The 21,144-nt window shown below is 36.4% G+C and overlaps 1 protein-coding gene and 1 long non-coding RNA gene across 4 annotated transcripts; one reads left to right on the top strand and one right to left on the bottom strand.

Moving 5' to 3' along the window:
- Positions 1 to 503: 503 nt before the first annotated feature.
- On the top strand, positions 504 to 6,225 carry LOC149216082 (uncharacterized). The gene is made up of 4 exons (XM_089392695.1): positions 504 to 1,363; positions 1,484 to 2,552; positions 2,706 to 3,035; positions 3,123 to 6,225. The coding sequence occupies exons 1-4, from the start codon at positions 768 to 770 to the stop codon at positions 5,742 to 5,744; spliced, it is 4,617 nt and encodes a 1,538-aa protein (XP_089248821.1). The 5' UTR covers positions 504 to 767; the 3' UTR covers positions 5,745 to 6,225.
- A 2,262-nt stretch (positions 6,226 to 8,487) lies between these two features.
- Positions 8,488 to 16,839, bottom strand: LOC149216081 (uncharacterized). Of its 3 annotated transcripts, none has more exons than XR_016251088.1 (3): positions 15,527 to 16,839; positions 11,521 to 11,678; positions 8,488 to 9,386 (listed from the first exon to the last, which is right to left on the bottom strand). It is a non-coding gene; the product is annotated as an uncharacterized LOC149216081 (long non-coding RNA). The 3 variants fall into 3 exon arrangements; XR_016251090.1 differs by lacking the exons at positions 8,488 to 9,386; positions 15,527 to 16,839 and adding exons at positions 10,313 to 10,940; positions 11,095 to 11,270 and having other exon boundaries at positions 11,521 to 12,725; XR_016251089.1 differs by lacking the exons at positions 8,488 to 9,386; positions 15,527 to 16,839 and adding an exon at positions 11,148 to 11,270 and having other exon boundaries at positions 11,521 to 12,743.
- Between the last annotated feature and the right edge of the window lie 4,305 nt (positions 16,840 to 21,144).

The following is a 21,144-nucleotide window of genomic DNA, read 5'->3' as shown; positions in this document are numbered from 1 at the left end:
AAAATATATATAGTGAAATGAGTAAATACAAGCCAAATTCCAACCATCCAGTCTGCTCTCTGTTCACGTGCTGGTTGGGTTGGTTTGAAAAGAACGCATAATTTTTTTTTGGGAAAACACAAAAACCCCGCAACAACATATTTATTTTTAATATATATAGTGAAATGAGTAAATACAAGCCAAATTCCAACCATCCAGTCTGCTCTCTCTTCACGTGCTGGTTGGGTTGGTTTGAAAAGAACGAAGGAAAACGAAACTGCAGGAAGACATGATCATTGTCAAAGGTAGAAATGCATACTGTTAAACTTTTTCGAAGTGAAGAAAAAAACTTTTCTTAAATCGAACAGGACTTTCATCATTGATTAGATTTGTGTCACTTCGTAAAGAAGCTTTATGACCAAAAAAAACAACAAAATAAAATTGCCCAAATACTTAACATGTTAATTTGGAGCTTACATCATACCTAAACATCTGCTGTACTATGGAATATCATGTGATATCACCGCTAAATGTCCTCTAGTACCCCCACAACTAATGGCTTGGGACCTCCTCTCAGCTATGCTTTTATTGAAAGTGCCCATTTCACACCATCGCTCAACCCATCAATTGCAGCTTTATAACGCTCTTCCTCGGCTCGCTTGCAGTTTCCGCCGATCAAAATCGACTGTCTTTGCTTCAACATCTCATTTAATATTTCTGTTCAGCAGTCCATAATAATAATTCCATTTGTCATTTCTGTTCGGCAGTCCATACTTATCCAGATTCCCATGGCAATGGCGAACCTAACTACCGCCCCAGGTCACGATGACAATGATTCTGCTGCTTCTTCTTCCTCGGCTTCATCCGTTGCCTCGTCTTCTTGTTCCCGGTTCGACGTCTTCATAAGTCACCGCGGGCCGGATATGAAAGACACCTTTGCGAGCCATCTCTATAGACGCCTTCTTGATCGTGGATTGAGCGTCTTTCTGGACAGGGAGGAATTGGAGGAGGGACACAATTTTTCTTCTCAAATAGAACAAGCTATTGGCGGTGCCTCAGTCCAAATTGCAATTTTCTCCGAAAGGTATGCGGAATCTAGTTGGTGTCTTAATGAGCTTGTTTTCATGAAAAACGCCAAGTCTGCCAGTCCTCAGCGGGTTACCATTCTTCCCATCTTTTTTAAGGTGGATCCTTCTGAGGTCCGATATACAGAGACAAAAGGAAGGTACGCTGAAGCCCTGCAGAAGCTCCAGGACAAGAGAATAACAGACCCTCAAACAGGTAATCGAAAACCACGCTACAGTTCAGACACTATTCAGAATTGGAGAACCACACTTTCATATGTTGCAGATCTGAGCGGTTTCGAACTGAAACAATATAATGGGTGAGGATCTCCCACAATCTCTGGCAATCTGTAATCGTATTGGATTTGTTGGCATGATATAAGGTACATGATGTTTACTTTCTAACTTCTTATTTTACTTCATCAATGTGTATTATTCAGGGACGAGGGCGAGCTCTTGGATGACGTCCTCAGAAGGGTTTTAAAAAATGTTCCAAAACGACCTTTGTATGTGGCTCAATATCCAACTGGGTTGGACCTAAAACTAGAAGAATTTGAAAAGACAGTGTTGCAGGCGCAGGAGGAGCAGGTGAAACACAACTTTCCCAAAGTTGTGGGGATCGTGGGTGTAGGCGGGGTCGGAAAAACGACACTGGCCAAAGCATTCTTCAACCTTAACAGGTCAAAGTACAACGAATCCGCCTTTATTTTCAATGTTAGGGAAATGTCTCTAAATATTTTAAAAAGTAAGTTCATTGAAGGCTTGAAACTTGGAAATATAGAAACAGAGTGTACAGAGGAAGATATACTAAAGCATCCCTTATCCTGTCACGCTCTCTTAGTTTTAGACGATGTAAATGATACAAATCAACAGGAAGCGCTTTTGACAATTAAGGGTTTTCTTAGCCCTGAAAGCTTGATTTTGCTTACATCGCGTGACAAGCATGTCCTTCAAAGCCATGGAGTGTTAGAGGGATCCCTTTATTATTTGAAGGGATTGAATATCCCGCAATCCAAACAACTCTTCTGTTCCTATGCTTTTAGTCAGCCACATCCACTACCAGAATTTGCAGATTTGGTAGATCGGTTTGTTAGAGTGTGTAGTGGATTGCCACTATCATTGAAAGTGGTGGGCGCACTAGTTTATGGACGACAATATGATTGCTGGGAAGATCGATTGGTTCGACTTCAAAGAAATGTTCCCAAGGAGATAGAGGGCTGTTTTAGAATAAGTTATGACTCACTTGAAGAAGATGATAAGTCAATATTCTTAGATATTGCTTGTTTCTTCATAGGACAAGACAGAGATAAAGCTATCAGAATATGGGGTAATGTTGGGCTTCAAAATCTGCAGGACAAGTGTCTGTTAGATGTGGACACTGAAAATAAAATAAATATGCATGATCATATTAGGGATCTTGGAAGAAAATTTGCCAAGGAAGTCATGCCCCTTCGTATTTGGGGTTCGACCACCAATATCACTGATGATTTGTTACAGCGATTCTCACATGTAAGTACTTCGACCATCCAAACCTTTTTCTTGGGTTTAATTAAATTTTAAGCTTTTTCTTGGGTTTAATTAAATTTTAAGCTTTAAAATTTCTTATTTCGTGACAAAGTTAGGTTAGTTCACTGTAGATTTTTTTTCTTGATCAATGAGCAGGTAATTCCTGAGGTTAGCGGAATAAGTATGGTTAGTTCCTCCCTTCATTTCTTCACGGATAAACATCCCGACCTTTCAAATACCCCGACTTCACAAGTATCACGGATCAGGCCTCTATTCAGTAATTTCGATTTTAGGAAGTTGCACCTTGTTGCAACTGAAGAAGATTATTTAGAAGACATATTGAGGGAGCAGAAACCGCATTTGACATGGCTCCGTTGGTATGGATTTTCCCACTCTTCCCTTCCTGACTGGATTCCGATGACGAAGTTAAGAGTTCTGGAAATGCAGGGAAGCACTTTGAATACACTGTGGCCACATCAATCTAAAGTACGAAAATATGAGTGCGTTTATCCTTCTTCATTTAATTTCTCATTTTGTAGGCTACAATCTTATGTTGAAACGTGAACATTGCAGGTGTTGCCTCTCGATCTGAAAGAGTTAAATATCTCGGCTCCCCTCTCAGAGATTCCAAGGTCTATAGGGCAGCTGAAGTACCTCCAAAGGATCGCCATATGGAATCACTCCAAAGCAGTCACCGTCGAAAGGTTGCCCGACGAATTTTGCCATTTGCACTCTTTGAAATACTTAATTTTCAAAGGGTTCTCAAAATTGGTGTCGCTACCTGTTTCATTTGCAGAGCTAAATAACTTACAGCTCATGGATTTGGAAGGTGCTTCCTCTTTGCTCACTCTTCCCAATTCATTTGGCAATTTAAGTCGCCTGAAACATCTTTCATTGAGGGGTTGCGAGAATTTGACCATCGACAATGGAACTCTTGGAGATATTAAAATGCTGGAACACTTGGATCTTTCATCCTGCAGTCAGTTGGTCGATTTGCCACCCCAAGTCGCACATCAACGGTCCTTGCAACAGTTATATTTGCAGAAAACAAAGTTAAAAGGATTCCCTAGCGTTATTGGAGACCTCTGCAATTTGGAAGTTCTAAAATTAGGTAGCGATTTGTTGGAAGCGCTTCCACTTTGGCTCGGTGACCTCAAGAGCTTGAAGATCTTCTCACTCTCTTCTTCGCCGCAATTGAAATCCTTGCCCGATTCCATTGAACTGTTGACTCAGTTGACACAATTGGATATAAAAAATTGTGGGATAGGATATCTACCAGAACACCTTCTCAAGATGAACAATCTAGAATCTCTAGTGGTATCAGATTGTCCGTTGCGCGGAGTTCCATTTAAAAGGGTTGGAGGAGACATAGAAAGGCACTTATCATTACAAGGGGAAAGAACAATGAATAAATTGAATTCTTCCAATGGCATGTGCATGTTTTGGCTCAAGACATTAGAGCTGTCAGGGACAAAAATAAGGAAGGTATTTTTTGAAGAGGGAATTTGCCCCAACCTTCAAAAACTGTCCTTGAGAGGGTGTCATGAATTGAGGCAACTAGGATGGATTTGTGGCCTGGCAAAACCTCCAGATCTCGACATCAGCAGGTGTGTGAATGTTGAGGACCTCCCCGGTTTTGAAACGTTGGTATCTTTGGAGACTTTGGATGTTCGGAGATGTAAGAAGCTCAAGAGAATACAAGGGTTGGGCCAGCTTACAAGACTGAGAAATCTACTTGTTGAGCAATGCCATGAGATACGAGAGCTACCAGGTGTGGAATATTTGACCTCTTTGGAGGTGTTGGGAACTAGAGGATGTAAGAAGCTCGAGGGCATACCAGGGTTGGGGCAGCTTACAAAGCTTAGAACATTAGATATTCCGGAATGTCTTGCGATAGAAGAGCTGACAGGGGTGGAATGTTTGACTTCTTTGGACTGGTTGAGTGTTAGTGGATGTGAGAAGCTAAGGAGCATACCAGGGTTGGGGCAGCTCACAAAGCTTAGAATATTAGATTTTGGAAAATGCCGTGAGATACAAGAGCTGCCAGGGGTGGAATGTTTGACTTCTTTGGAATGGTTGAGTGTTAAAGGATCTGAGAAGCTCAGGAGCATACCAGGTTTGGGGCAGTTCACAAATCTTACACATCTGGATGTTGGTGGATGTCGTGAGATACTAGAGCTGCCAGGGGTGGAATGTTTGACTTCTTTGGAATGTTTGACAGTTGAAGGATGTGAGAAGCTCAGGAGCATACCAGGTTTGGGGCAGTTCACAAATCTTACATATCTGGATGTTGGTGGATGTCGTGAGATACTAGAGCTGCCAGGGGTGGAATGTTTGACTTCTTTGAAACAGTTGAGTGTTAAAGGATGTGAGAAGCTCAGGAGCATACCAGGTTTGGGGCAGTTCACAGATCTTACACATCTGAATGTTGGTGGATGTCGTGAGATACTAGAGCTGCCAGGGGTGGAATGTTTGACTTCTTTGGAACGGTTGAGTGTTAAAGGATGTGAGAAGCTCAGGAGCATACCAGGTTTGGGGCAGTTAACAGATCTTACACATCTGAATGTTGGTGGATGTCGTGAGATACTAGAGCTGCCAGGGGTGGAATGTTTGACTTCTTTGAAATGGTTGAGTGTTAAAGGATGTGAGAAGCTCAGGAGCATACCAGGTTTGGGGCAGTTCACAGATCTTACACATCTGAAGGTTCGTGGATGTCGTGAGATGCTAGAGCTGCCAGGGGTGGAATGTTTGACTTCTTTGGAGTGGTTGAGTGTTAGTGGATGTGAGAAAATAAGGAGCATACCAGGGTTGGGGCAGTTCACAAAGCTTACACATCTGGGTGCTAGTGGATGCCGTGAGATACAAGAGCTGCCAGGGGTGGACTGTTTGACTTCTTTGGAGTGGTTGAATGTTGCTGGATGTGTCAAGCTCATGTGCATACCCTGGTTGGGGCAGCTGACAAAGCTTAAAATATTACGAGTTCAGCAATGCCGTGAGATCCGGGAGCTGCCCGGCGTGGAACATTTAATGTCGTTAGAGCTTCTTGATGTTCGTGGATGTCCCAAACTGCTATTGGGTGGGAGTGTGCTTGAGCAGTTGCGGCAACAATTGAACGAAGGCCTAAAATATGAAAAAGAAAGATGTGGTTGCCTGGATTTTCTGAATTGGTTATTGGTTTGGTGCGGTTGCTTGTAATTTCTGTATTGATCATAAATTTGGTCAAACTCGGTGTTTGACTACAGTAGCGCATCTTAGCAGTGTGGATTTCCTTCCTCCACGATGTTACATTAAGGAACCACTTTCAAACAACTTTTATGCAGGGTGTAAATACAAAAATGATTTAGATTGTAGTTATGTTATTCATTAAAAGTGATGACACTTCATGCTTCTCAAATATACGAAATATATAATTAGCATTTGCACTTGATGTTGCAAAGGAAACGCCGTAAGGCATAGAGTGGGGAAGAATAGCGACATCTGAATGGACATTGTTGAAAGCAAGGGTGGATGGTCAAAAACCAAGAAACCAAGTGACCAGTGCGTGTTTAATCAGAAGATTGGGAAAGTGTTCTTTGGACTGGTGATCATTGGTAAAATTGCAAGGAGGAAAATATATAGCAGTAAAATCTCACTGTTGGGAGAACAATGAGTGCACTTTGTCTGCAATATCTTTTCCTTCTGGTAGCAATAATTTGCATGTTTTAAGAAAACTTAATAATTTTTTTGTCATGTTATAATTGGTGTATTTTTAATTTAATATAATTATTTATTATTATTATTATTTACTTTTTAGAAGGAAACACATACTTTTAACCATTAAGTTTTGTCATGTTATAATTGGTGTATTATGTTTTTTTTTTTTTTAGCCAAATTTTCCTTTGATTCCCGATTAAAATCTATGTAAATTCAATTCTAGATTCTAATTCTAAGAAAAGCGGTTCCAAGAAAGGGATTTGATTCCTGATTGAATTCTAAGTAAATTCAACCCTTGATTCTGATCCCAAGAAAGAGGTTCTCAAAGGGGAAATATATATAGAGAGAGAGATCCAATGGCGAGCAGCAAGGAATTTATTTTCCACTAATGGGCGGTTTTGAATTCCCATTAGGACTTTCCCTGGAATCATGAGGTCACCTAGAGGTAGTGATCTGGATGCACCTAGAAGAATTGTATTAAATGGTTCCATGACCCATGCACACATTAATGGATCAAATGCCACAACCATTTACTTCAATATTAATCAAGTCCAATGGGTTACCTCAATTAGTTTAAATGGACTGTTTGAAGGTGGAGTTTTCCATGAGGTCTCTGGTTCAAGACGTGTTGAGTCTTGAGTCTGATTGGGTCCTGGTGGGTTACCAACTACCATTGTGGCTGGCAGTTGAGCTGTCCTCCATCTGGATATTCCAAGGGAAGAAGGGGGAGGGGAGGATCCCCAAGTTTTTTTGGGGGATTACACACATATCATCCATCTGGATATTCTAAGGAAGTGAGGGGTCCCCAGAGTTTTTTTGGGGAAAAAATATAAATATAAATATATAGAGATATGTGTGTAGAGAGAGAGAGGTGCCCCTCTAACAACAAAGAATCATATATAGAACAGAAAACCAATCACAAGAATCTAAAGTTCTATTCATATTTCATAAAAGCATGGTTTTGTTCAATGCCCATGAAACTACAGACAATAAGAGAGTATCACTGCATTGAGCATTTGTAGTTACATAAGAATAACACAAATCTTTATTTTTTTCAAGGGAAAGAATTGAAAGTAAAAGATTAGATGATTGATTTTACAGCGGATACAATAAAAGACTTATGTTTTTTATTTTTAGCCAAATTTTCCTTTGATTCCCGATTAAAATCTATGTAAATTCAATTCTAGATTCTGATTCTAAGAAAAGAGGTTCCAAGAAAGGGATTTGATTCCTGATTGAATTCTAAGTAAATTCAACCCTCGATTCTGATTCCAAGAAAGAGGTTCTCAAAGGGGAAATATATATAGAGAGAGATCCAATGGTGAGCAGCAAGGAATTTATTTTCCACTAATGGGCGAGTTCAATTCCCATTAGGACTTTTCCTGGAATCATGAGGCCACCTAGAGGTTGTGATCAAATGTGTGGCTGCACCTAGAAGAATTGTATTAAATGGTTTCATGACCCATGCACACATTAATGGATCAAAGGCCACAACAATTTACTTCAATATTAATCAAGTCCAATGGGTTACCTCAATTAGTTTAAATGGACTGTTTGAAGGTGGAGTTTGCCATGAGGTCTCTGGTTCAAGTCCTGATGAGTCTTGAGTCTGATTGGGTCCTGGTGGGTTACCAGCTGCCATTGTGGCTCGCAGTTGAGTTGTCCTCCATCTGGATATTCCAAGGGAAGAATGGGGAGGGGGTGATCCCCAAGTTTTTTTGCGGCGATTACACGCACACACATCATCCATCTGGATATTCTAAGGAAGCGAGGGGGTCCCCAGAGGTTTTTTTGGGGGAAAAAATATAAACATAAATATATAGATATATGTGTGTGTAGAGAGAGAGAGGTGCCCCTCTAACAGCAAAGAATCATATATAGAACAGAAAATCAATCACAGGAATCTAAAGTTCTATTCATATTTCATAAAAGCATGGTTCTGTTCAATGCCCATGAAACTACAGACAATAAGAGAGTATCACTACATTGAGCATTTGTATTTACGTAAGAATAACACAAATCTTTATTTTTTTCAAGGGAAAGAATTGAAAGTAAAAGCTTAGATGATTGATTTTACAGCGGATACAATAAAAGACTTATGTTTTGGGCTGTCTAATTGCTTGTACAATGGAGAGACAAGGTGCCCAAAGAGAATTTGTAATTGCCTACGGAGCATAATAATTGACCTTTAATTTAAAGTAAACAAGACTATTGTGCAAGGCCATCTCATGTTCAGGGATATGCTCTGACCTTCAGTCCTAATGATTCAAAATCGTTCCTTCGTGTAGGCCTCTGTCTGCAAAATTTTCTGAACTCCTCATCAGAACTAGAAGATTCTGATTGGTCCAGCTCAGAAGAGAATTTGGACTTCTTACATTTTGATCCATTAATCTGTCGATGACCTACCGTGTCATATTCACTAACCAATTCAAATATATTGCTGGAGATTTTTGCATTTGAACTTGTACAATCAGGTTGAGTTTCCTGTTCATCATGATATTTGTTGGAATTCCCACTTTTCGTATAGGTCATTTTTGTCCAAATCTATCCCAAGTCATTTTTACACAGTCACTATTGTATACCTATTGATCAATCAGAAAAGAAAAATGCTACTATGTCAATCAGAGATCAAATTTTGCTACACAACATCTTCTTTCATTGTGAGTGTCTCTTTGATGTCTTTTTAACATGCTGTTAGATCTGAAAAGGAAAATGTGATAAATCAGAAAGTTTTACCAATGGTGAACATTTGACAATGCAAAATGTTGGAAAGGAAAGTTGCTCAAATATGCATTCCTGGTCCATTTCCTTCCATTAGGACTTCTTTGTCACCATCAAGAGCCTTCAATGCCACCCAAGATTACTCCTCAAGGTCCTATCAGTCCAGGCCACTCTCTAGAGGAAATAGTAACCTAAAAGACTTTGATGAATCAAATTTAGTAGTATAAATCAAACCTTTACATGAGTGTTGGGAAAAGCAGATGTTCGAAGCGTTTCCTGTACTTCACTTGACAATTTCTTTTTCGGCTTGCTCAGGATGAATGCAGCTTGATCAGAAGTTGCATCAATAGAAGTTATTCGATAGCCACTGTCCCAGCGTCTGTGAATACCTTCACTTGGATAGAGAAAATCAAGCTCAACAGACTAAACAGATGCAACTAGTAGTTAATGAGAAATAATGGTTTATTAAAGAGATTCAGATTATAAAGCAAATAGCATGGCAAATGCAACCTGAACTTTTGTGAAGAATAAAAATAATGCTATCTAACAGCAAAGAATCATATATAGAACAGAAAACCAATCACAAGAATCTAAAGTTCTATTCATATTTCATAAAAGCATGGTTCTGTTCAATTCCCATGAAACTACAGACAATAAGAGAGTATCACTGCATTGAGCATTTGTAGTTACGTAAGAATAACACAAACCTTTATTTTTTTCAAGGGAAAGAATTGAAAGTAAAAGATTAGATGATTGATTTTACAGTGGATACAATAAAAGACTTATGTTTTGTATTTTTAGCCAAATTTTCCTTTGACTTTTCCTGGAATCATGAGGTCACCTAGAGGTAGTGATCAAATGTGTGGATGCACCTAGAAGAATTGTATTAAATGGTTCCATGACCCATGCACACATTAATGGATCAAAGGCCACAACCATTTACTTCAATATTAATCAAGTCCAATGGGTTACCTCAATTAGTTTAAATGGACTGTTTGAAGGTGGAGTTTTCCATGAGGTCTCTGGTTCAAGACGTGTTGAGTCTTGAGTCTGATTGGGTCCTGGTGGGTTACCAACTACCATTGTGGCTGGCAGTTGAGCTGTCCTCCATCTGGATATTCCAAGGGAAGAAGGGGGAGGGGAGGATCCCCAAGCTTTTTTGGGGGGATTACACACATATTATCCATCTGGATATTCTAAGTGAGGGGTCCCTAGGTTTTTTTTTGGGGGAAAAAATATAAATATAAATATATAGAGATATGTGTGTAGAGAGAGAGAGGTGCCCCTCTAACAACAAAGAATCATATATAGAACAGAAAACCAATCACAAGAATCTAAAGTTCTATTCATATCTCATAAAAGCATGGTTTTGTTCAATGCCCATGAAACTACAGACAATAAGAGAGTATCACTGCATTGAGCATTTGTAGTTACGTAAGAATAACACAAATCTTTATTTTTTTCAAGGGAAAGAATTGAAAGTAAAAGATTAGATGATTGATTTTACAGCGGATACAATAAAAGACTTATGTTTTGGGCTGTCTAATTGCTTGTACAATGGAGAGACAAGGTGCCCAAAGAGAATTTGTAATTGCCTACGGAGCATAATAATTGACCTTTAATTTAAAGTAAACAAGACTATTGTGCAAGGCCATCTCATGTTCAAGGATATGCTCTGACCTTCAGTCCTAATGATTCAAAATTGTTCCTTCGTGCAGGCCTCAGTCTGCAAAATTTTCTGAACTCCTCATCAGAACTAGAACTTCTTACATTTTGATCCTTTAATCTGTCGATGACCTACCGTGTCATCTTCACTAACCAATTCAAATATATTGCTGGAGATTTTTGCATTTGAACTTGTACAATCAGGTTGAGTTTCCTCTTCATCATGATATTTGTTGGAATTCCCACTTTTCGAATAGGTTATTTTTGTCCAAATCTATCCCAGGTCATTTTCACACAGTCACTATTGTATACCTATTGATCAATCAGAAAAGAAAAATGCTACTGTGTCAATCAGAGATCAAATTTTGGTACACAACATCTTCTTTCATTGTGAGTGTCTCTTTGATGTCTTTTTAACATGCTGTTAGATCTGAAAAGGAAAATGTGATAAATCAGAAAGTTTTACCGATGGTGAACATTTGACAATGCAAAATGTTGGAAAGGAAAGCTGCTCAAATATGCATTCCTGGTCCATTTCCTTCCATTAGGACTTCTTTGTCACCATCAAGAGCCTTCAATGCCACCCAAGATTACTCCTCAGGGACCTATCAGTCCAGGCCACTCTCTAGAGGAAATAGTAACCTAAAAGACTTTGATGAATCAAATTTAGTAGTATAAATCAAACCTTTACATGAGTGCTGGGAAAAGCAGATGTTCGAAGCGTTAATCAAGCTCAAGCTCAATAGACTGAACAGGTGCAACTAGTAGTTAATGAGAAATAATGGTTTATTAAAGAGATTCAGATTATAAAGCAAATAGCATGGCAAATGCAACCTGAATTTCTGTGAAGAATAAAAATAATGCTATCTAATTTTTCAGAACAAAAGATCACCTGATTTGAAAACCCTGCATTCCTTGACATAACCATACCCCGTTGATTTCTAGCAGTTGCCATTGATGTCACATAAAATCCCTCTTTCCATTTCCTGCTAATCCATTTAAATGGAAATGAATCGCTCACTTTATATGATTGTTGAGTATAGAGTGTACCTAAGATAAACCGGTGCATCCTCAGATCACTACAAGGAAGTTTAGTAAACACTCAAAAGCCTCAGCATCAAGAGTATTTCCCAGAAGCACAAACATTACAGATATTACTCCAACAGTCCAGAGTAACAATCAATACCCCAACTTCAACAACATGGTTTGATTTATTTTAGGAACAACTATGGCTAAATAAAACTCCAGCAAACATTTATGGTAGCTTCTATACTCTTTAACTTCGAGATATCTAGCTTCTAGAATCTATACTCTTAAACTTAAAAATATTAATGGTACAGAGATCTAATTTTAAGGTATTAGGACCATTTTTGTCGATGCATGCATTTCACTTCAACAATGTTCCTTGCTATGTTCAGGTTGTTTAGAAGTTAGAACGTTGTATAGGTTCATATGGTTACAGGGTGTTTTTGGTCAATTTTGGATAATGGTACCACCTCATTGCATTAGTAACTAGGCACTACATATCTTTATATGTTCTTGACTATGCTACAGACATGGTCACAAGTGACCATGACACATGGGACTAGAGGCCCACTTCAATGTCCATCATTTTTTTATGTTTGTTGCATCCATATAACACCCAAAATATTATCTGCTAAAGTGGAAACAATGAATATTGGCCAATACACAGGCTGTGCTATTGCTTTGCAAAATATAGAGCCTATGTCCCCTGGCTTTTTCAATCAGCAAGAAACATAACCTTGCATACTCTGTTTCGAATAAAAACTATTAATTTACCTCTAGATTTCTCTTCCAAGCCAAAGCTACTACATTCAACCCAACCTATATCTCCCCTCCTGATTAAGGCTTAAGATCTTCAGTGGACACAAGTCTGTCTATATGCAGCTCAGAGTTCCAGTGGCATCTATCTTTGCCTACTTCCAATCAGAAAATAATATAATTTTATGAATGCCCACAAACAACCAAGGGTTAGGTCAATGGGAGTAGATAGTAGAGCTACGTTACCGGATCCGTCCACCCTGGGAAGTGGATTCGCGGATCCCCGTATCAGAAACGGATTCGGATCCGGATTCACTTGGATGCGGGAGAAACCAGTTTTTAACGAGGGAAAATATCTTGGTAACAGTTTTTAACTAGTGAAAATATCTTGGTAATGCCCTGACCCTGTATTGCACTCTAACCCTGATAGCTGCTCGCTGGAAGCTCAGACAGTACGTGCACGTGCAGCGAATAAGACGGCCAAAATGATGCGATTGGTATTAATATTAGTGGTTTTGGTATCTACAGACTTCGTAGTATGACGCAGCGACTTGGTTTTTTATTTATCTGCTGGACATATGCAGTTTCGCACATTTGAAATCATTATATTTTGGATATGTTATAATATTAATTTAATTATAAATATGTTATACTTTACAAATCTGTCATATGTTATTGACATTAATTTAAAATGTTATAAAAGAACACGTATTAATTTAATTATAACTTTATAAATCTGTTATACGGTATTGACATTAATTTAGAAATGTTATAAAAGAACATGTATAATTACATGGTGTTTATATTTGAGATATGTTATAATATTATAATTAAATTATAAATATGTTATATTTTATTTATAGTAATTTAATTATACTTTTATAGCTATGCTATATTTTATTCACATTAATTTAATTAAAAAATTTTAAATATGTTATAAATAAAAGTTTAGAAATGTTATAATTTTATAAAGTAATTTTCTTGTGTATATATATTATAAATTAATTATTCAAAATATAAAAAATTTGTTATTTTATTGTCCATATACATTATAGATTAAAATTATTTAAAATATATCAAATTTGTTATGCACAAGTTTTAAAATTTGTAGATTATATTTTATATTAAACTTTTATGTATTGTAAGTTTATTATTTAATTCATATAAAATAATATGTGTATTAAATTATTATTATTTATCATTTAAATAGTTTTGTAATATATTATAGTTTATAATTTAATTTTTATAAAATAATTAATGTTACTTTAATTATGAAGTATTGTATTTTTTTTCATGAAATTCATCTACACAATTCAGCTTGAGTGGGCCTGATGGTTAAGAGTATGCGTTTCCTCCTATGGGTTCAGAGGTTCAAAACTAGAGGGGTAGAGTATGTATGCCTTCGTAGACTTAGCAGTGAAATCGCTACACGGAGGTGGGTCCATTGTCCCACAAACAAAGGGATCTCATACACCAATTTGGTGTTTGGCTTGGCCATGACTTTAAAATATGATGATAATAATAATAATATAAACTCTATTGTTGTTGATGGATAGTGATCACAATAAATTTGGACATTAATATCAAAATTTTATTATAAAAATATATTTATATTAATCGTATTTGCCGTTTCCTTGCCGTATCCGAATCCTAGCTTTTCAAAAATCAAGCGGATCCGGATCCGCATCCGAATCCGTATCCGTATCCGTATCCGTATCCGTATCCGAATCCTGGTAACTTAGGATAAAAGGCAATGAGGACCTATGGGCTATCCTAACTTTAACAAATATTTAACCAGATGTGAATGCTATATATCCTATTTGAAACAATTTGGGACTCATATACAAAATTATCCTATTTGAAACAATCTGAGACTCATATACAGAACAAACGGCCAAGTCACAAGAATTGAAAGTTCTATTCAAATTTCTTAGAAGTATAGTTCTCTTCAATGCCCATGGAACTAAAGAAGATAAAAGAATATCACTGCATCGAGCATTTGCATTGACATTATACTTTCTCCTAGACTGCCTAAAGTACAAAACCATCAGAAACAAATAAACAAAAATATGTAATTATAACTCCCTAAAAGATATTTTGACCCATGAGAATCAAAATGACCTAGCAAATTTCATAACTCTACTCAATCACAAGCATGATATTTTTAGCCAAATTTTCCTTTGACTCCCGATTAAAATCTATGTAAATTCAATTCTAGATAATCAAGAATAATAGGCTCAAACGAGATTCAGATTACAGTTTCGATTAGCCTTTAAATTCAGACTCTGCTAGTTTCCTATGGGAGAAGAATCTGTTTACCAAGTCTTACTAAATTTCATTAGTCAAGCCTACAACTTGCATGAAGGAGTACATGATTGTCTGGCCAATATAGAAGAAATTCCGCTTCACTAGATCCATGCTAATAGTTTTTGCTTTGGATGAATTCACAAGAATGGTCCTTGCATACTTGTGTTTGTTTCAATCCCAAGCCACATGTGTTTTTGTCAAATGATCTGAATTCTTGTTCAATTTGAACGGACCCAAAAGAAAACATGTCAAACTACAGACCTGAGATGAAGAATAACAACAGAAAGAAGCCGAAATCAAGATTTCAACCCATCAACATTATCAATGGAACCATTTGCATCTTGCAAACCTATTGTGTCTTCCAACCCTAGAGTGCAACTTTTGTTGGTTGTCGTATGTACAAAATATGTCATTTCTTATGACTGCAATATATTGACACTTGAAGGAGCATCCTGCTCTGTCATATCTGACTGTATTTTGAGTCCCTCAATAGCTAGAGCTTCTGTTTTCTCCATAGCAGAAAGGACTAGCTCCTCAAGTGATGCAAATTCATTGTAAGAACCGTTAATGACAGATGCCTTGAGTTTCTGCATCCCAAATCTCACCTGTTTTGTTCCTTCAGAAATAATCATCCTTTTACCAATAGGTAGTTGGTCAGAACTACAATCTGATCTCCTAACTTGACTTATTAAATTGCTACATGTTGAAAAAACAAACATAAGTGATAGTCATGACCAAAAAGAGCTTCTCTAAATGCACATAAATTTTTCCACACAAAAATGAAAAAACGGCGATAATATTTGTCTCACCTGCTTTTGGATATGTCAAGGCTAGACCCTGCTTCCAATGCTACTTGCTGAAGAGCTTTCACAGTAATGTCTTCAAGTGGCATCATTCTTCAGCTTGCATGGTAAGCTTTTCAGCTCCGAGAGAAGCCAAACTGTGCAAAATATCAACAGCACTAAAATCTCGTTGGACTGGCATTGCTAGAGGCTTTGATACCTGCATGATTAATCTCCCATTGCTTTTATTAGTATTAGATAACATGGGATTCATTTGCCTTAGTAAACCTCCCTCCTTCATCGAGACCACTGAACCAAGATCATTTGCAAGAGCATGCAGGTGAACAGACCCTGGTACAGAGGAATTTATGGGACTGCGCAATCCACCTGAGGCGTCTGGAGGAGAATTTTGAAAATTCTTTTCTTTCAGACCCCACTTTTGCATCAATGCTTCTGCCTCTACATCGTCTAGAATCCTAGCTCGTATTTTACTGCGTGTTGTCTTCATCGCTTTAAGCTCTGATTCTGCAGCCAACACTAATGATACCAATTTCAGTTCTTCATCTGAGCCACAATTATGTCTAGAAGATTGTGTGGAACTTGAGAGAGCAGGGACATAAAGTTCATGCCCACGGCTGCCTACTTCCGAGAAAGACCCTTCCTGAAACTGGTGGCAAAGGCGTGCCCTAGTAGACCCTGTTTCACTTATAGAGCCTAAACAAAACAAACTATGAATATTATCTGCTAAAGTGGAAACAATGAATATTGGCCAATACACAGGCTGTGCTATTGCTTTGTAAAATATAGAGCCTATGTCCCCTGGCTTTTTCAATCAACAAGAAACATAACCTTGCATACTCTGTTTCGAATAAAAACTATTAATTTACCTCTAGATTTCTCTTCCAAGCCAAAGCTACTACATTCAACCCAACCTATATCTCCCCTCCTGATTAAGGCTTAAGATCTTCAGTGGACACAAGTCTGTCTATATGCAGCTCAGAGTTCCAGTGGCATCTATCTTTGCCTACTTCCAATCAGAAAATAATATAATTTTATGAATGCCCACAAACAACCAAGGGTTAGGTCAATGGGAGTAGATAGTAGAGTACAAATTTCATTTTTACACAGTCACTATTGTAAATCTTTTATGGACTTCTAAATGCTTTACTAGCTTCACAACTAATATGGGAATGTTTAACTAAGGATAAAAGGCAATGAGGACCTATGGGCTATCCTAACTTTAACAAATATTTAACCAGATGTGAATGCTATATATCCTATTTGAAACAATTTGGGACTCATATACAAAATTATCCTATTTGAAACAATCTGAGACTCATATACAAAATTATCCTATTTGAAACAATCTGAGACTCATATACAGAACAAACGGCCAAGTCACAAGAATTGAAAGTTCTATTCAAATTTCTTAGAAGTATAGTTCTCTTCAATGCCCATGGAACTAAAGAAGATAAAAGAATATCACTGCATCGAGCATGTGCATTGACATTATACTTTCTCCTAGACTGCCTAAAGTACAAAACCATCAGAAACAAAAATATGTAATTATAACTCCCTAAAAGATATTTTGACCCATGAGAATCAAAATGACCTAGCAAATTTCATAACTCTACTCAATCACAGGCATGATATTTTTAGCCAAATTTTCCTTTGAATCCCGATTAAAATCTATGTAAATTCAATTCTAGATAATCAAGAATAATAGGCTCAAACGAGAATCAGATTACAGTTTCGATTAGCCTTTAAATTCAGACTCTGCTAGTTTCCTATGGGAGAAGAATTTGTTTACCAAGTCTTACTAAATTTCATTAGTCAAGCCAAAAACTTGCATGAAGGAGTACATGATTGTCTGGCCAATATAGAAGAAATTCCGCTTTACTAGATCCATGCTAATAGTTTTTGCTTTGGATGAATTCACAAGAATGGTCCTTGCATACTTGTGTTTGTTTCAATCCCAAGCCACGTGTTTTTGTCAAATGATCTGAATTCTTGTTCAATTTGAACGGACCCAAAAGAAAACATGTCAAACTACAGACCTGAGATGAAGAATAACAATAGAAAGAAGCCGAAATCAAGATTTCAACCCATCAACATTATCATTGGAACCATTTGCATCTTGCAAACCTATTGTGTCTTCCAACCCTAGAGTGCAACTTTTGTTGGTTGTCGTATGTACAAAATATGTCATTTCTTATGACTGCAATATATTGACACTTGAAGGAGCATCCTTCTCTGTCATATCTGACTGTATTTTGAGTCCCTCAACAGCTAGAGCTTCTATTTTCTCCATAGCAGAAAGGACTAGCTCCTCAAGTGATGCAAATTCATTGTAAGAACCGTTTATGACAGATGCCTTGAGTTTCTGCGTCCCAAATCTCACCTGTTTTGTTCCTTCAGAAATAATCATCCTTTTACCAATAGCGAGTTGGTCAGAACTACAATCTGATCTCCTAACTCGACTTATTAAATTGCTAAACGTTGAAAAAACAAACATAAGTGACAGTCATGACCAAAAAGAGCTTCTCTGAATGCACATAAATTTTTCCACACAAAAATGAAAAAACGGCGATAATATTTGTCTCACCTGCTTTTGGATATGTCAAGGCTAGACCCTGCTTCCAATGCTACTTGCTGAAGAGCTTTCACAGTAATGTCTTCAAGTGGCATCATTCTTCAGTTTGCATGGTAAGCTTTTCAACTCCGAGAAGCCAAACTGTGCAAAATATCAACAACACTAAAATCTCTTTGGACTGGCATTGCTAGAGGCTTTGATACCTGCATGATTAATCTCCCATTGCTTTTATTAGTATTAGATAACATGGGATTCATTTGCCTTAGTAAACCTCCCTCCTTCATCGAGGCCACTGAACCAAGATCATTTGCAAGAGCATGCATGTGAAGAGACCCTGGTACAGAGGAATTTATGGGACTGCGCAATCCACCTGAGGCTTCTGGAGGAGAATTTTGAAAATTCTTTTCTTTCAGACCCCACTTTTGCATCAATGCTTCTGCCTCTACATCGTCTAGAATCCTAGCTCGTATTTTACTGCGTGTTGTCTTCATCGCTTTAAGCTCTGATTCTGCAGCCAGCACTAATGATACCAATTTCAGTTCTTCATCTGAGCCACAATTATGTCTAGAAGTTTGTGTGGAACTTGAGAGAGCAGGGACATAAAGTTCATGCCCACGGCTGCCTACTTCCGAGAAAGACCCTTCCTGAAACTGGTGGCAAAGGCGTGCCCTAGTAGACCCTGTTTCACTTACAGAGCCTAAACAAAACAAACTATGATCCTTATAAAACGATTAGGTATATAACAGACAAGTATTCGCTAACTGTAAGTTTTTCCTAACCAACCAGACAGAGGTATTCGCTCCCTGCACTCTGCGGCCCTCCTCATCCTCCATCCTCGTGCAGCAGCAACAACAGCAAAGAAGAAGGTATTCCCTCGCTACTCTCCTCATCCCCCTGCCAGCAAAAAGAAGGTATTCGCCCCTTTCGCACCGGCCGGTAATGAGAATTAATTAAATTTGTAATTAACTAAATTTATTTTAAAAGTTTTTTAATTAAATTGGAGGGTAGAGCATTGTTGAATCATCTACATCGCCAAAAAGTAGTTTGGAAAGTTGATAAGGTAGTTTGGGAAGTTGATTTTAGAAGAGAATTACAGCGTAATTAGTTAAAATTAAATTAATGTTATGTTAAATATTATTACATCTATAGCTATAAGAAAAATTATTAATTTTTTAATTGATATAAAAATATTATTTTAATGATTTTAATTAATTCTTAATTCATATAAAAAGTTTTGGATGGACTAAAGTTGAATTGAATTAATTAACCTATCAGCATATTTGTTATGAAATTATTTCATAATAAATTTTGTTACGTTATAAAATGATGGATTATTTTAACCTATTGTATTGGTTAGGAAAATGATTTTGATAATAATTTGTTTCATGTATGTTATGAAATGAGTGGTTATTTTAGTATATTGATAATTTGTATTTATGTTATTTTCTATTCTATTTAGTATAAATTTATTTTGAGTGATTTAATGTAGAATTTTTTATTTTTCTTAAGGCAACTTAACATAAATATGATTTTTTTTAGTTTATTATTTGTTAATTTAGTTAATGTAGTGGTTTTTTTGGTAAATCAATGTGTTGTGTCACCACCAGGCGGTGGGCGGGTCGTTGGGCGATTAGTGCAACCCCTTTGCCCACGGCTACGCCACCACCAGGGAGCGGGCGGGCCATTGGGCGATTCCGGGAATCGCTCAAAGGCCCGCCCATCGCCTAATGGTGGCGCGACCGTGGGCATTAATTTTTTTTGATAAAAATAAATAAAAAAAAAAAAATTAAAATTGTTTAATAATTTATTTATTTATTTTTTCTTAAATATGTTTATTAAATATTTATTTAAATATGTTTATTAAATTATTAAATTTGTTTATTAAAAATTATTAAAAATATTTTGTTTATTAAATATTTTAATAATTTTTATTTATTTATTTATTTTTAAATCAAAAACACATATGTTTTTTAATTTTTTATTTATTATTATTATTATTATTATTTTAAAAAATTGAAAAAGACTTATATTTTTAAAATTTTATTATTTATTTATTTTTTAATTTGAGCTTATTTTTGTTTTTTTAGTTTTTCTAAATGTTTTTAATACTAATTTTACTAGTTTTTGTTTTTATTTTTGTTAATTTTCTATTTTTGTTTAATCTAGTGTTTTTTGTTTTTTTTTTCCTCCTAGTTTTTGCTAATGTTTTTTTTAATCTTTCTATTTTTACTTGCTTAACTTTATATATATATATATATATATATACCTTTTTTTCTCCTTTTTTATTTTTTTATTTTTATGGTTTATGAAATAATTTATTTATTTATTTTAACATTTTTTTTTGTTTGTTTATCTTTTTTTTTTTTATGTATATTTTTATATTTGTTTTTTTTAACTAATCAACATTTAAAAAAAATAAAAATAAAACAACTTGAAAATTCGTTAAGTAATCATAATTTAAAAAAAAATGGACATAATAAATTTTAAAGTGTGAAAAATAAGTCCTCTAAGAAAAAGGTATGATACATCAACACATTGCATTTACACGTTTAAAAATCAGTATGAAAATCACTAACATTTAAAAACAAATATTTATATTTGATACATAAGAAAATTTAAAGTGTCAAAAATATGCTTCGAAAAAAAAGAAGTGTATTTTACATCACCACTTTTCAAAATTGGGTCACGTTTTTACTACCCCTATGAAATGGGTAATCGTATCGGTTATTTAAAGTGCCAAAAACTATGCTCTAAAAAAAATATGTGTGTTCTGCATCACCCCTTTTCAAAATCGGGTCAATTTTTTGCTATCTCTACGAAACGGGTAACAGTGTCAGTTCCCGTTTCAAAGTTTACGTTGTTAGAGGAAGAGGGCTAAAGATTTAGCAATCACTTCTATCTTTGGGAAAAGAGTCAACTGCTCGAGAACCGAGCCTAGTGCCTAAGAAAAAAAAAACACACTGCCTCCACTGCCCGAACCATGAACCGAGGTCAAGCGGTCAAGGGGCAGAACGAAGCGAAAACAAGTAAACCCAAAAACACTTTTGAGCGC

This window comes from Pinus tabuliformis, chromosome 1_1, assembly GCF_031772625.1.
Source record: "Pinus tabuliformis cultivar Carrire ecotype Pingquan chromosome 1_1, CPIR1, whole genome shotgun sequence".
In the NCBI taxonomy this organism is placed as follows: Eukaryota; Viridiplantae; Streptophyta; class Pinopsida; order Pinales; family Pinaceae; genus Pinus; species Pinus tabuliformis.
This window is presented reverse-complemented; position numbering and strand designations above follow the sequence as displayed.